General features: G+C 46.3%; 1 protein-coding gene across 9 annotated transcripts in view; it reads left to right on the forward strand.

Moving 5' to 3' along the window:
* The window catches only part of CCPG1 (cell cycle progression 1), a 57,275-nt gene that overhangs the window by 27,747 nt on the left and 13,673 nt on the right, over positions 1 to 15,855 (forward strand). For 4 of the 9 annotated variants that reach the window (XM_075006849.1, XM_075006850.1, XM_075006845.1 and 1 more), the window contains 3 exons: positions 3,657 to 3,911; positions 5,367 to 5,378; positions 13,977 to 14,104. In XM_075006849.1, coding sequence (XP_074862950.1) covers positions 3,657 to 3,911; positions 5,367 to 5,378; positions 13,977 to 14,104 — 395 coding nt within the window. The remainder of the gene's footprint in view (positions 1 to 3,656; positions 3,912 to 5,366; positions 5,379 to 13,976; positions 14,105 to 15,855) is intronic. The other 5 variants (XM_075006847.1, XM_075006852.1, XM_075006848.1 and 2 more) reach the window with 3 other exon arrangements.

The raw sequence follows: 15,855 nt of genomic DNA on the forward strand, positions 1-15,855 counted from the left end.
CCAGAGGGCCCTTTGGAGAGTCAGCAATGTACTGGAGTAGCAGCTGCAGGCTGTTGAGGCGTGGTGAGCACAGGACTGGGAATGGCAGGCGTGGGCATGGGACCAATTGATGTCACACCTAGATGCTGTCACCAGCATCTGGTGGGATCAGTTGGCCCAGCCATCTGTGCCCACCACCCCTGCTGCCCCTGCCAGACATTTCCTTGTGTGTCCTTGACATCGTCCAGTAGCAGCTGGCCATGGCCGCCCTCCTGCTGTGCCTGCCCCTCAGGCCCCCTTTTTTCCCCTGCTGAGCCCAACAATGCTGAATCCCCTCCATACCTCCCTGTGCTCCCGGCCCCAGCCCAGCCCCGATGGGGACCCCAAACGTGGTGGGAAGGGATCCTGTGGCCGACACTGCTCTGGGTCCTGCTCCCTTGCAGGGTCTTGGCCCCCCCACCCCCTCTGTGGACTGAAGTCTCCCCATCCCATGCCTCCCCTTCCAATTTTGGATGCCAGTCACTCCCTGTCCCATGCTGACCCCTTTCAAGTTCATATGCCCACCACCCCTGTTCTATCCCCTCCTATTGTTTTACATTGTACATCGTTCATAGTACACTGTTTATTTTGGACAGGCTTTTCTAGCTGAAACTGAAGGATTTATTTTTTCACCACTCTGCATCCATCATTATTGTGGAAGCGTCAGTGGGCAGGGAGCAAAGGGCTTGTTGGCCATGTGACTGTGTCTGCCATGGTTTCCGGGCCCATGCTGTTGAGAAAGTGGCAAGGGAGTCTGGCTGCTTGCTGTCGACAGAACATATTGACAGAGTGATCTGCTTTTGTGTGTGGACGCGCTCTGTCAACAGGGGTTTTGTCAGAAAATATTTTCTGACAGTGACTTCTGTCAACTGGTTGCCATAGTGTAGCCATAGCCTAGGGATTTAGCCAGTACAAAAATGTCACATAAAACCAGACTTGTCTTGACATTGCTGTGCTGTCCAAAGTTTTTCAGGTAGCTCTGGGGCTTATGATCATAACCAGAAAGTGATATTTAGGATTGCCTCCAAACACTTCATCTTTCATATGCACTTTGGATATTTTGTAATGTGACATTATACTGAATCCTTATAGCTATGGCAGGAAGGTGTCATTCTTATCTGAGTGTAGCGCCTTTGGAAGTTTGAGATTAAGTGCTTTGGTTGGTGCTTTAAATATTTTCAAGTTTTATACCTGTTTCTCCTTTCTTCCTGATATTTTGGTAACCTTTTTCTATCGTGTATCAGAAAATTTTCCTGTGCTAGGTGAAGGGTTTGTCTGTACAGCAACTAGACCACACACCCTTGGCTGGCCGGTGCCAGTTGACCTGGGCTTGTGGGGGATTAGGCTGCTGGGCTTTTTCACTGATATGGAAATTTTCCAGCTCACACGAGAATCTGAGCACTAGGACCTTGCAAGGTGGGAGCCTCCGGAGCTTCGGCTATAGCCCCTGTTGGGAAGTCTACACAGCACTGAACTGCCCCAGCAATGAAACAACCCATCAGCCTGATCCCCCTGAGCCCAAGTCACCTGGTATGAGCTTGCTGCTGGTGTCTAGTTACTATGCAGGTATACCCTGAAGGTACATTATTCCTCTAAATAGTTTATTTTTCACATGTGTAAGTGCCCTCTGCTAGTTGAATCAACCTTCACAATAACCATATTATTTTTCTAGCTATTTATTATCTAGTGAAATATTCCCTTTCTAAGTGTGTATATGTAGAAATATACATTTGTATCTGTGTTGCACACTGAATTCTCACTGGCTGAGCCATATCTGATTGTTTAGCTTCCTCCTCAATTGTTGAAGTGCATGTCTACTTAAATAACATTCTTTGTTAAATTTAAATTGATTTTAGTGTCTGCATTTCAGGGTAAGCTGCTTAAGTGGTTGAACTCTATTAAATAAATTCCTGGTTTTCCTAAACATGTATATAAAATTGCTTGATCCAGGATATAAATTGAAATTATCTAATGAGGGGAAAATTCTCTTTCACAGTCTAGCATGCTACTTTTCCAAGCAAGCCGAAACAGCATATTTTAGTGTTTCAGATATTTGTTAATTTCTGTGTGTGAACCTAATTGATCCTACTATTTATATCTGAAATATTAGAATTTGGGTATTATTTTCAGTGAGGAAATCTAAATTGTAATGCTTGGCCTGATCATTGCTTGGCATTTTTGTCTAATGAGATTTGCATGGTTTTTCTTAATTGTGTGATTGCTGCAGTTGGGTGAAATTGTATGTCAACTCATGTGAGCCCAACGAAGATATTTTTAATTAGACCTATATGTTTGTGGTGTTAGTGCTCCTTGTTTTAACTAGAAGAACCACAGAGATATTTGCATCTTGTAGCCAATGGAATCCTGTAAAAAGGCAGTAAACATTTACGCTTATATGCATATGTAGTAAACAGTGATAAAATCTAGTACTGTATACATACACTAAGACTTAAACAGTTGCTGTCCTCTGATAATTTTTCTTTCCTAAGGGAAGAATCCTGTCTCCTTAAATCTTGGCGGCAAAACATGTGATTGGCAGCAAAAGTGTTTTGGTTTTATGATGCTGAGTAGAAGGATCTTAGTGGGGCTCTCCATGCCTTTTATGCCCTTAGAACTGTGTGGTTCTTTCGCTTGCTGCCTCTGCTCTGTGATTTCTCAGACCCATTTGCTGAGTCTTCTCCTTTCCCATGCGGTAGTGGTTGAAAAGTGGCTTTTTTGGGAGGTGTGAAAAGATTGTAGCAGGGAGGTATGATAGCCATTCAGGCTAAATGAAAATAATTAAGATTGGTGTAATAGGAAGCTGTTTGTATTAATTATTACTTTATAATCTGCATATATTTTTGTATACTAAATATTCCACTGCTGTGGCTGCAAAGCTTCCATGAAAAATCCCTCTTTGGGTTTAGAATGTTTGAATGCCATTGCTTTGGCGAATATAATAAAACCTTATTTATTAGAATGTGTGTTTTTTGTTAGGTTTCTTTTCTAGCAGCTGCTGTTCCATCTTTTGCTTTAAGCTGCTGTTAGATATGAGAGGGAAGTTTGATAGCTCAGCTCTTCACATTTCATAAGAATGTGCAATGGGAATGGAAATGAAATTTCTTACATTCTAACCTTTATAGTAATTTTCCACTGTTTTGTATTAAAAGCTACAATTGGCCTAGAAATTGAAAACTGTTTCCAGTAAATGGAATTCTGAGGTTTGGGAACTCTCAGGCTATAATGCTATATTATGCTGCTCTGAACCCGAACCCCCCCCCGCCCCTGACTCATGCATCTGACGGAATGGGTCTTTGCCCACAAAAGCTTGTGCTCCAAAATATCTGTTAGTTTATGTGGTGCCACAGGACTTCTTGTTGTTTTTTTAGGCCACAAGATGAAACATAGCTTGTTTTTATCATAGTGGTGTCTTGATTTTTGACCTGTTCCCCTAAAATGGAGATCTTAATCAAATATGGCATTCAAATAAAAAGGAACTTTTACCCTGACACGTATTCTCCAACTATAAGCACTGTGTATAAATTTAGTGGGTACGGTAGATAGATTTTAAAAAAAAAAAAAAATCTAAGTCCAATATAGTTTAGAAAACTGCGGATGTTTCATAATTCTTTTGTAATAGAGTTATGTTCACTTTTCAGTTTTTCCACATCAGCCTACTGACGATGAGTCAAGTAGTGATGAAACAAGCAACCGATCCAGTCCCACACTGAGGAGACGGCGTACAAAGAGGAGGCTAGTGTCCAATTCTGAATCTGAGGGAGGGGCAGCTAATGAACAGGAAACAGAACCTCCCAAAGAGCAGAGACACAAACGCCAATTCAGTAGTGGTCTTAACAGGTGCATTATACTAGCTTTGGTGATAGCAATCAGCATGGGATTTGGACACTTCTACGGTAAGTAAATTCATTTGGAGAGTTTGACAGATGATGTACACAATGTGCATTTGACATACCAATATATTGTGACAGATTTTTCATTCAATATATTTATTCATGCCATAGGCTTCTTAGGCACAGTGGGTGTTTTTTTTCTATTATTCTTTCAAAAGTACAAATTGTGCAAACAAGTAACTTTGATTTCTAAATATTTTGTCCAATACTTTCTCCAATTGGACAATGTTTTGTTCAATACCATAATTCATATGGTACAAGCTTATGGCACTCAACTTAAATATAAATCATATTACAATAACTTTGAATGATTCTTCTTTCTTTAGCTTTTTTCTTTCATCTTGTTAGCTCTTGCAGAAGGGAAATGTTTTGCTCTGTTCATAAAGCACCATGTTCATTTACTTCACTAAATTATTAGCAGGGATCCTAAAAATCTGTTTTCAGCAGAAGAACTTGGAATCTGTGGTTTTACAGAGAGTCTTTAGTTTTTACATTTTGTGAAAAAATAAAAATGTATACTATGGAACCCCAATTAGCTGATCTAATTGGGCTGGGGCCAGATTAAATAATCAGAACTTCAGATAATCAGGAGAGTGTGCAGGGCTCCTTCTGTCAGCTCCAGGAAGTGGTGGCACTCCAGCTGCCATCTTAAAAATTGTAAATATATCTATAAAACATTGTGTTCAACTGATACCTAAATATAATATGGCCACAGAAACTAAAGTTCAGTTCTTCATTTTAATCATAGAAAAACATGGACTTATAAAAAAAAAAATCATGGAAAACTAGGATCCCTACTTAGTAGTAGAATAATTCTTCACTTTCCCATTGTTTAGTCTTATAGTAACCCTTGTTGTTACTGACAAGGTACAGGAGGAGATTTCTAGCTTCCATTCAGTGATTCCTCAATTGCTGAATAAGAGAACTAGACGTACGTTTATCAAACAATTCTCTCTCTCATATATCTTTTTGTTTGGAGGGCAAAATATTAAATAGCACTTGAAAATGTACCATAAATCTCAGTGCAGTTTCTCAGTGAATTGACTTCTCTCTGGCTTCTTAGTAGAGTATCTAAGGTTGGTTCTTCTCTCTCTCTGTGTCGTGTTTCAAACTTGAATAGTAGATAACCATCAGAATAGATGGCAACTACCTGTGTTGTCAAAAGAGCTAAATGCAGAGCTCAGAACTATTACATATCTGCCCGGCACAGCGGAGTCCAATTTATGTCTTTTAATGTGAATATTAAATAACAGAAAGAGTAATGGGGACTTTCATTTTTATTTATTTGTATGATATTTATGAAAACATAATGCTATAGTAAAATAACCTATTCAGTTTCAAAAGTGGAATGTACATGATTTATTAGATTTGATTTTGAGTAGAACTACATAAATTTTAACCTTTTTATACAAACCTTTCAAGTTAATTTATTCTTGAATATATTTTTTTTGTTCTCAGGTAAACCTGAAGGTAAGAAATAGTGTCACGTGGAGGATGCTGTGCTTGCAGTCATATTGATTTGAAAAACAATATATAGTTGTGTAATGAAAGATTCACTGTGTTAAAATCAGCCATATAAATAGGTCTGTGTAGATTTTGCAGGCCTGAATTTTCAGCTATGAATATTTCATAGGAAAAGAAATTGATAGTGTCTGTTGGTATGATTGAGGCAATGTGGTTCAGTGGAAGCCTGGGTTCCGTATCTGTCTGGGCCAACCTACTGCTTTCAAAGCCTGGGCAAGTGACTTCTAACCTCTCTCCTTCAGTTTCTTCAGCCATAATTATGGGCATTATGATATTTACCTACCTTTATAAAATACTTGAATATGTGTGGATAAAAAGCACTGATGATGATTTACATAGTAAAGACCATATTTTTAAATGTTTCTACTTTTTCCCCCACATTTTATCCATAGCTTTAGATGGAAGTGGTCATTGTTGATAAGACATTTTTCTCTTCTCCATCAGAAAGGGGACTATTTCTTAAAAAGTGAAAGTTGCTCATGGACACATGGTTGAACTCAACTACAGTAGAACCCCGAGATATGCGCACTCGACTTGCACGTATGTTAGGTTAGCACGATTCTGAGTGGCGGGGAGCTGGCATCTGGCTCCAGGCTGCCAGGCACCAGCTGTGGGCCACTCAGAGGAGTGGGGAAACTGACCAGCTGCTGTGCTGGTTAGTTTCCTAGCTCCTGTAGGGGCAACAGCCCAGAGCCTAACTCTCTGCTGCCGCCCCTGTCAGGAGCTGAGAAACTGACCAGTGATGTGCTGGTCAGTTTCCCAGCTCCTTCCAGCAGAGGGGTGCCAGGCTATCACCTGGTTCCTGGCTCCTCCCAATTTGCATGAAATTTAGGTTACATGAGGTTGCCTACGAATGCAACCTTCACATAACTCGGGGTCTACCATGTACCTTCTCTACTGTTTTTTGTGCTCTTTCTCTCTCTCTCTCTCTGTGAAACGGCTTTTTGCAAGGAATTACTTTTCTTTGGAAAGTGAAGTTCTCTTTATATTTCCCTGGACGTATGCATTTGGACTGGGAAACAGCACTTCACAGCATTCTTTTAATGTCGGGTAATTTCAGTTTGAGAGGGTTACTTTTGTTTCTAGCCAAATAGTCAACTTCAAAAAGAGGAGTGACTGATTTTTGTGCTTGTTCACTGTTTTATTACTTGCTCTTCGTGGCTTGTGCCACTAATGTCTGCGCTGCCTGATTTATTATTGCTAGAAAAGTGGAGCCAACACGAGCAGCAAAATTAGTTTTCTTGTGATTGTTGTTTCTCTTAGAATGACAATTATTCTGAACAGAACTCTTAAATTCATATGTGAGAGGAAGAATATTCTGTATATTCTTGCTTTTAAGATGGGATGCTTTTCTTAAAGTCAGGGCTTGGGAGAATGTTAAATGAGGCTGAAATGTCACAACCTTAATCTCAGTAGTTCTTTATTCTATTTATATTGTAATAATAAAACATGAAAGCAGGAGGAGCTTTGTTATAAAAAAGGAACTTTACATGTATTCCACTGGATTGGACAGAATACCCCAATCATTATTCCTTCAGTCAAGAATAGTTGATCCAATGCAGAAGAAATTCAAATTAGGATTAAAATAATCAACCCCCCACCCCAATATTACCCTTTGGCTGTTTTATTAACTAAATCCATCTTGGCCAGCATGTACAAATGCTATATTTTGTATGTGTATTGAGACTTTCAAGGTAAAAGGGAGAAAAGGAGAATGCTGATTACTGAAGAAAATATTTTATTATGTTACAGTGAATTTGTAGCTAGTAGAGTGAAGATATAATTTGGAAAAACAAGGGGGAAAAACAACATCAGTCTGACTAACGAGCATGTGCTCAATTTTTCTGCCTTTGATTTTGCAACTAAGTATGCAAGATTGGGCCCAATGTGAAGCTATTCAGATTACTTTATAACCTCTTTTTAAGAACTGTGTGTGTAAGGGGGTGTTTGGTTTTCTTTTTTGTGTTCTTTTGCCTTGCATGAATGTTAATATAGCAGTAAACTATCCAGGTATTTTTAATATAATAAGCAGTACTTGACAGTGTGAAGCTATAAGTTTAAAATGTGCAGTCTGGATTTGTTTAATTTCTTTTATCATGGCTATTTTCCATTTTATAAAAACCACTAAACTTACACACATTGCTTGCACTTCTGATTGATATTTAAATATTGGCTTTTCTAGTTGTTGTTCCATCTGTTTAGCATAAAGTCAGTTCTTCTTCGAGTGTCCCCGTGGGTGCTCCACATTAGGTGTTAGGCTCACCTGGCGCCGCAGATCGGATCTTCCAAGCAGGTTCTGCCGCACCACGCATGCGCTGGTGCGCGCCGCTCCCTTGCGCGCTCCTGGCCACGTGCTCGATCTGGTCCCCGCCAGTTCCTCTTAACCGCCGTCGGCTGCAGACGGAATCCGACTAGGCTACGGCCAAGTTAGCGTATTCAATGGTTTCTTTAAAGTTTTCAAGTTCTTAGTCTATTGTTAAGTTAGCCAGTTGTTATTTTCAAAAAAAAAAAACAAAAAAAAAAACAAGAAACAACAAGCGGGACGGAATTCAGTCCGGTCCTAGTAACAAGCGGAGCACCGGAGGCCAGGCGCCTAGGGACATTAGCCCTCCTGCCGCAGCAGGCTATCCGAGAGGGGGAAAACAGCACAGAGAAGGTGCTAAGTACCCCATTAACAACTAAAAGACTCACCAACAATGTCCTCTTCAGGATTCAAGAAATGTGAGTCTTGCCGAGAGGCAATGCCAGCGTCTGATGGGCACAGTCACTGTATAAGGTGCCTTGGGGAGTCCCATGTCACGCAGAAATGCTCCTTCTGTGCAAAATTAACAGCCAGAGCAAGGAAGGACAGGGAGATGCGGCTTAAAATGCTGCTATTCGACAAGGCCCTCCAGCCAGACGTGCCGGAGTGGCCGCAGCAGGAGGGACCCTCCGGGGCCCATAAAAGGAAAGCTGCCTCCCTCACCCCATCAGCGCAGAAACGGAGGAAAGTCTCCCCAACCCGATCCCTGCCGGCAGCAACAGCGAGCGGGATGGGAGGAGCGCACAGCCCCCAGCTGCAGCAACAGCTGATCGGCGGCGGCATGGAGAGCCACGTGGAGGCGGCTCAGCCTCCGATGATCGAACAGCCGCCCCGCACCGCAGGCAGGGCGGGGTCTAAACAAGTGCCGGTACCGGCGGCGCCGCAGGCAGCGGCAGCGACCCCCGGGGAACCAGCGGTGCAGAGCGCGCAGGCACGCAGCCTGCAGGCACTGGAGGACACCGCCCGCGCGGCACCACCCAAGAGCGTGCCGAGAGCGGTGCAGACGGGGACGAGATCCCCTGCACGTCAGGGGGCGGAGCCACCCCCTCAAGGGAGGGAGAAGGCTGCACAGAAAACAAGGCACCACAGCCCCTTTCCAGACAGGGCTGCAGAGTTGCTTTCTCTCAGCCCTCCGCTCATGCTGCGGACTCCAACTAGAAGGCAGGGGTCCCCTCTAGCCTACCCGGAGCCTCCGTCTCCATTTTTACAACCAGCCTCGCCCTGGCTGGGACCACCCTCACCCTTCTTGGCGTTTGAGCCGCTGGAGTACTATCACAAATCGCTCTCTCCAGTGTCCCATGTCTCTCGACGATCTCGCTCCCCCAGACGCAGGGGGTACGCACCAAGGGAGTGGTCCAGGTCACCTTCCCAAGAACAGTGCCCATGCTGCCATGGTCGTCCCTATCACGCGGGGCATAGACACCACCAGCATTCTACCAGGGAAAGATCCCCACAGACGGTCCCGTATCCCCGAGGGCAATCGCAAACGGGGACAGAGACTCAAGTATCTCAGGGGGAACTGGTTATGGAACCCCGAGATTTTCCCTCGCAAGCTTCCAGCGAGCAGATGTACCATCGCCAACAGGATCCAGAAGGGTCCCGAGAGGAGTACCCTAGTGGTTCCTCGCTCTCTTCCCCGGATGAGGCTACGGCCCCAGGGGACGTCCATCCTCCGGACGATCTCAAACAGTTTCAAGAGCTGTTTAAAAGGGTGGCCTTCACGCAAGGCATCCAGACAGCAAAGGTGCAAGAGAAACACCATAAGCTCCTCAAAAATCTGAGACCTCCGGCCTCCTCCAAAATAACAATACCGCTTGATGAAGCAATCTTGGTATCCGCCATTACGATACGGCGGACCCCTGCGACTATTCTGCCTGTCCACAAGAGAGCGGTCAAGAAATACTTCGTGCCGGCGAAGGGCATGGAGTTTCTGTTCAGCCACCCACAACCAAATTCCTTGGTGGTAGAGTCGTCGCAACAAAGATCAAAGACATCTCAATTCAAGACAGGGGGAACAGACAAAGATGCCAAGAAGCTAGAGCTGTTCGGCAGAAAGGTCTACTCCTCCTCCACGCTACTGTTGCGAATGGCAAATTACGCAGCGCATCTAGCGAACCACAATTTCAACAACTACACTAGGTTAACCTCCCTCATGGACTCGCTTCCAGAGGGCAAGAAACCGGTGCTCAAGGCCATCGTGCAAGAAGGCTACGCGGCCTCGAGGACGGGAGTTCAGATCGCCCTGGATGTTGCGGACACAGCAGCATGCTCCACAGCTACGGCAGTGGTGATGCGAAGGGAGTCCTGGCTCCAGACTTCGGGTATACCAAGGGTTCTGCAGGCAAAGATCGTCGATCTTCCCTTCGACACGCAGAAGCTGTTTGCTGAATCAACTGACCCGGTCTTTCATTCCAGTAAAGATTCAAGAGCCACGCTTAGGACCCTGGGGATTTACACCCCTCCATACAGAAAGAAAAAGTACTACCCTCAACAAAGACGGTACCAGTACCAGCCACAGCGTCCCCAGTACCACAGGGGTTACGAGCAAGGGCGACATCAACAGCACCAGCAGTACAGAACTCCCAGGCGACGTTCCCAACAGAGCCGTGCGTCCTCGTGACCTTTGGCTCTGCCCCAAATTTGACACACAGATCCAGGGCTGCGCCATCACTACCATCGCACAAGGTCATCCGAAGCTGTTATTCCACCATCGCCTCCGACCATTCTACGACCAGTGGCAAAGGATCACCACAGACAAATGGGTGCTGGAGATCATAGCCATGGGGTACGCCATCCCCTTCCAGTTGCTCCCACCGCCACGACCTCCACCCAGGCCCCACCTCCAGGAGGCCTCCCATGTAGTGAGGCTCAAGCAGGAGGTAGACCATCTCATGCTTATGGGGCAGTGGAAAGAATGCCGGAGCAACTGCAAGGGAAAGGGTTCTACTCGAGGTACTTCCTCACGGAGAAAAAGACAGGAGGCTGGAGGCCCATCTTAGATCTTCGAGGCCTCAACCGCTTTCGGATGATCACAATCGCCTCCATCCTTACGGCACCGGACGATGGAGATTGGTTCGCAGCCCTCGACTTACAAGACGCGTATTTTCACATAACTATCCATCCGGCTCACCGACGATTCCTCCGGTTCATGGTAGGCAAAGAACATTTTCAATACAAGGTCCTACCGTTTGGCCTCTCCTCGGCCCCCAGAGTCTTCACCAAGACCTTGGCAGTGGTGTCAGCCTACCTGCACAGACGGGGTATTTTTTTTCCCATATATGGATGACTGCCTACTCAAAGGGGCCTCGAAGGAGGAGGTACTACGCATGATACGCGTCACAGTAGGCACGTTCTCTTCGCTCGGCCTGGTTATCAATCTGGCAAAATCAAAGATAGACCCCACACAGGACATAGAGTTCATAGGGGCACGCATAAATTCTACTACAGTGAGAGCATATCTACCAGAGACACGCTTTCGAGCCATCGGCTCCCTCATGCAAGTCATCACCTTCAGCCCTATGGTGCCGGTTCTGATGTGCTTACAGCTGCTGGGCCACATGGCAGCAGCGACGTTCGTAGTACAGAACGCCAGGTTACACATGCGCAGCATGCAGCACTGGCTGGTGAGCATATACAAACCGGCAGCACACACCGTTCACAGGGTGGTGTCGCCCACGACAGAGGTGCGCAGATCCCTGCAATGGTGGGTGAACCCCAAGAACATGCTAACAGGGGTGCCCTTTCACCAACCACAGATATCTGTTTTTCTCACTACAGATGCCTCCCACATAGGGTGGGGAGCACACATGGGCAAAGAGGTGACGCAAGGACTGTGGTCCTCCACGGAACAGTCACTGCACATAAATATACTGGAGCTCAGAGCAGTGTTCAACGCCTGCAGACACTTTCGAGCCAATATACAAGGCAAAGTAGTTGGGATCAGTACAGACAATACCTCCACCGTGTTTTATATAAATCGGCAAGGAGGAGCTCGGTCCCGTGCCTTATGTGCAGAAGCAGTCCGGTTGTGGAACTGGTGCATTGCCAACAATATAACCTTGAAAGCCTCCTACTTACCAGGCACTCACAATGTGAAGGCAGACCAGCTGAGCAGGCGTTTCGCACTCACGCACTAGTGGCAGATCCGTCCTGATCTGCTACGACCGATTTTCCACGCATGGGGCTTTCCCCAGATAGACCTGTTTGCCACTCAACACAACAAGAAGTGCCCACGATTCTGCTCCAGGGCAGGACTGGGACGGGGGTTCCTGGGGGACGCATTCGCGATCTCTTGGAGGGGCCCCCTGCTTTTCTCTTTTCCTCCCATAGTGCTGATCCACAAAGTCTTGCAGAAAGCCAGGAGGAAAGGAGCCCGAATGATCCTGATAGTCCCAGCGTGGGATCGACAGCAATGGTTCCCGCTACTCCTGCGCATGTCGGACCGTCCACCGATGCCCCTTCCGGTGGCGCCGGATCTGCTCATGCAAGCCCAGGGGTCCATAGTGCATCCGCACCCCCGAGGCCTGCGACTACAAGTGTGGTTAATCCATGGCTCAGCTCCCTACAGAGCACATGTACGGAGGAAGTGCAACAAGTCCTAGAAAGTAGCAGGAGGACTTCCACCAGGAAGACCTATAAGCAGAAATGGACTCGCTTCACGGCATGGTGTTCTACCAAACAGCTAGCCCCACTTTCGGTGCCTATACCTGTAATATTAGAGTATTTACTGGACCTCAAGAGAGGAGGACTCTCACTATCCTCGTTAAAGGTCCACCTTGCTGCCATTTCGGCGTTCAGACACGAAGAGGAAGGGCACACGGTGTTTGCCCATCCCATGGTTACCAGGTTCCTCAGAGGGTTGGTAAACCTATACCCCCCTCGGAAACCGCTTCCACCTTCGTGGAACTTGGACCTGGTGCTTAATGTGCTAACGGGACCACCATTCGAGCCTTTAGCCACGGTTTCCCTCCGCCTCCTTACGATAAAGACGACCTTGCTTCTCGCAATCACGTCAGCTCGCAGGGTGAGCGAGCTTGCGGCAGTTATGGCAACGCCACCCTGCACAGTATTTTCCAGGGAGGCGGTAACCATACGGCTGCACCCAGCCTTTGTTCTCAAAGTTTCTTCTGAGTTTCATATTAACGAACCTATTGTTTTACCCTCGTTTTATCCAAAGCCTCATAACTCTAACAAAGAGGCGCGCCTACACCTCCTGGATGTGAGGAGGGCGCTAGCCTTCTATATAGACAGGACCAAGTCCTTCTGGAAAACGGATAGACTCCTAGTCTCTCTCGCTCCCAAATCGAAAGGAGAAGGTCTCTCTTCGCAGAGAATCTCGAAGCACATCGTATCCTGCGTAAAAATGTGCTACAAACTCAAAAAGACTCCTTTACTGGCCACGCCCAGGGCTCATTCCACTAGGGCGGTGGCGGCATCAACAGCCTTTTTCAAGGGCGTTGCGCTAAAAGACATTTGCAGAGCGGCGACCTGGTCATCCTATGACACCTTCGCCAAGCACTACACCCTTCACAGGGTATTCCAAGAGGATACCCAGCTCTCGACAGCGGCCCTCTCAGGGACAAGCTGTACATGATCCGATTACCCACCTCCTATCTTGGGTTACTGCTGGGTAGTCACCTAATGTGGAGCACCCATGGGGATACTCGAAGAAGAAGGAAAGGTTACTCACCGTAGTAACGGTGGTTCTTCGAGATGTGTCCCCGTGGGTGCTCCACTACCCGCCCATCCTCCCCGCTTCGGATCTCTGTTTAGTGTTTTGCAGGAGCATCCGAGGCGGTTGGTCAAGGAACTGGCAGGGACCGGATCGCGCATGTGGCCAGGAGCGCACAAGGGAGCGGCGCACACCGGCGCATGTGCGGTCCGGCAGAAACTGCTTGGAAGATCCGATCTGCGGCGCCGGGCGAGCCCGACACCTAATGTGGAGCACCCACGGGGACACATCTCGAAGAACCACCGTTACTACGGTGAGTAACCTTTCTTTTTTATCCAACACATGTTGTAGCAAAAATGCTTGTACAAATGTGTTTGAAATTGTTGCTGCAAACACTCTTATATAAGTATCATGAGGCTACAGAATTATAAAACTAGAGAGAACATAACATTAAAAAGCATATCATAGAGTGAAAAATAGTGTCAGAATATTCCTTCTTTTTGAAGGAAACTAATCCATTATCTAGGAGGTCATTTCCATATCTAACTTCTGTGAATTTTGTCTTTGTAAGGTACAATTCAGATCCAGAAACGTCAACAGTTGGTAGAAAAGTCACATGAAGATGAACTAAATGGTATGAAAGATAACCTCTACCAGTGCCAACAAGAGCAAGGAGTTAAAGCAGATTATAAGGTGGGGGTAGGTGTGGTCTTTTAACTATAGTTAATTTGGCAATATTGTCTCCTCGTTTGAAGTGTGTAGTTTACATTAGTGTTGAATCTCTCATTTGTATGTGTAGCAGGGCCTCTCACACTCCTGGGCCTTTTTTCTATAGATAACCCAACTATATTTTATTGCACCTTTATTTGCCCTTTAATTTATTTGTCTCAACAGTACCCCTGTATGATACGTACTTTGGTAAATTCTCTTAAATTCACACAAATACCATTGTAAATGTATTATAAAATGAAAAAATCTGTTTTAAAACTACTACAGAAAACTATATATGTTGATCAAATTTCAAGAGTAAAATAATTTTTGAAGTAACGTAGGTGTTACGGAGGGCACAATTCACTTAGCAGTATATTGATTACATGCGACGATGCATTGAAGCGAAAGGACTTGGACTCTGAGAGTCTAGTTAGGTTAAACAAAGGAAGCAGTCCTGTAGCATCTTAAAGACTAATAGTTCTTCTTCAAGTGATTGCTCGTGTGCATTCCAGTTAGGGTGTGCACCGGATGCATGCCCAGTTGCCAGAAGCTTTTTGCCCTAGCCGGTAGCCCTAGGGTTGGTGCAGTGCCCGTATGGCTGCCCATATATGCACCTCCCGCCCTGCCTCCCATTCACTTTCTTCTAGTCGCGCTTTCAGTTGCTGGAGCTCCCTCATAGTTGAGCATTCGCTGGTAGCCTCTATTGTTTTAATTAGTTGTAAATAGTTTAGATAGTTATCTTTCATAGGTAAATAGTTCTTCTTAGTACCAAGTGAGCTGAGGTGGGTCTTTAACCGCCCCCCCTCCACCAGCACCTTGGTGCCAGGGGACGCCGAGCTCCCCAAGGTTTAAAAACTGTTCAAAATGTGGCAAATGAATGCCCAAAAGCATAAGGCGTGTTTGAGCTGCCTTGGTGAGGCACACCTCTGGGAGCGCTGCTCTATTTCAAGGCCTTCAAGCCTAGGATTTTAAAAGATAGAGCTCAACAGCTGAATGTTCTACTAATGGAATCAGTCTGGCTCCTGGATATTTCCCTGGCGGGAACTCAGATCACTGCATCATCAGTGCAGAGTGCTCCAGCACCATCGGTGCCGTTGGAAAGTTCCTGGCACTGCGAGCAGGACTCGGAGCCTAGCGCCTCCCGGTGGCATAAGAGCCAGTCCCTGGTGCCTCACAAAAAGAGTAGACGGGACTGGGGTCAATTCCAAGAAAGAAGGAAGTGAAGGCAAACTTTGGGGGAGTCTGACAGATTGCATTGTGACTGGGGTCATGAAGTGTGGGTGTTGACTCCAGCGCGAGGCGGGAGACCCCACTCTTCCAGAGTGCTCTCGACGCTGGACGCCATTAGTGCTGCCTGAGGCCTCCTGCAAATTACAATGTCACTACAGATGCTGCACCGGGAGCCTTCATCGCCTCAGTTCCAGGCACCTAATCAGGCTCTAGGGACCCCGGCACAGTTCCTGATGCTGGTGAGACCCCAGCAAACAGTTTCCTCTGTTGGTGCCGCACAGACGGTGCAGAGCACGCAAGAAACGGCGGGTGCTACGGGACCCTCGGCACCGCCATGGTCATCGGCAACAGAGTCGTGTCGGAGTCAGACTCGTTTTACTCCAGCTTAGCTCGGAGCGGGAGTATGAGGTCATCTCGACGCAGCGGGCATCGACACTGCTCCCAATGCCCCATAGAGGGGGAGTGGCAAAGGCCCCCCAAGGAGCCCCTGCAATGGCCCTTCTGGACCC

This window comes from Carettochelys insculpta, chromosome 12 (assembly GCF_033958435.1).
Source record: "Carettochelys insculpta isolate YL-2023 chromosome 12, ASM3395843v1, whole genome shotgun sequence".
Lineage (NCBI taxonomy): Eukaryota > Metazoa > Chordata > Testudines > Carettochelyidae > Carettochelys > Carettochelys insculpta.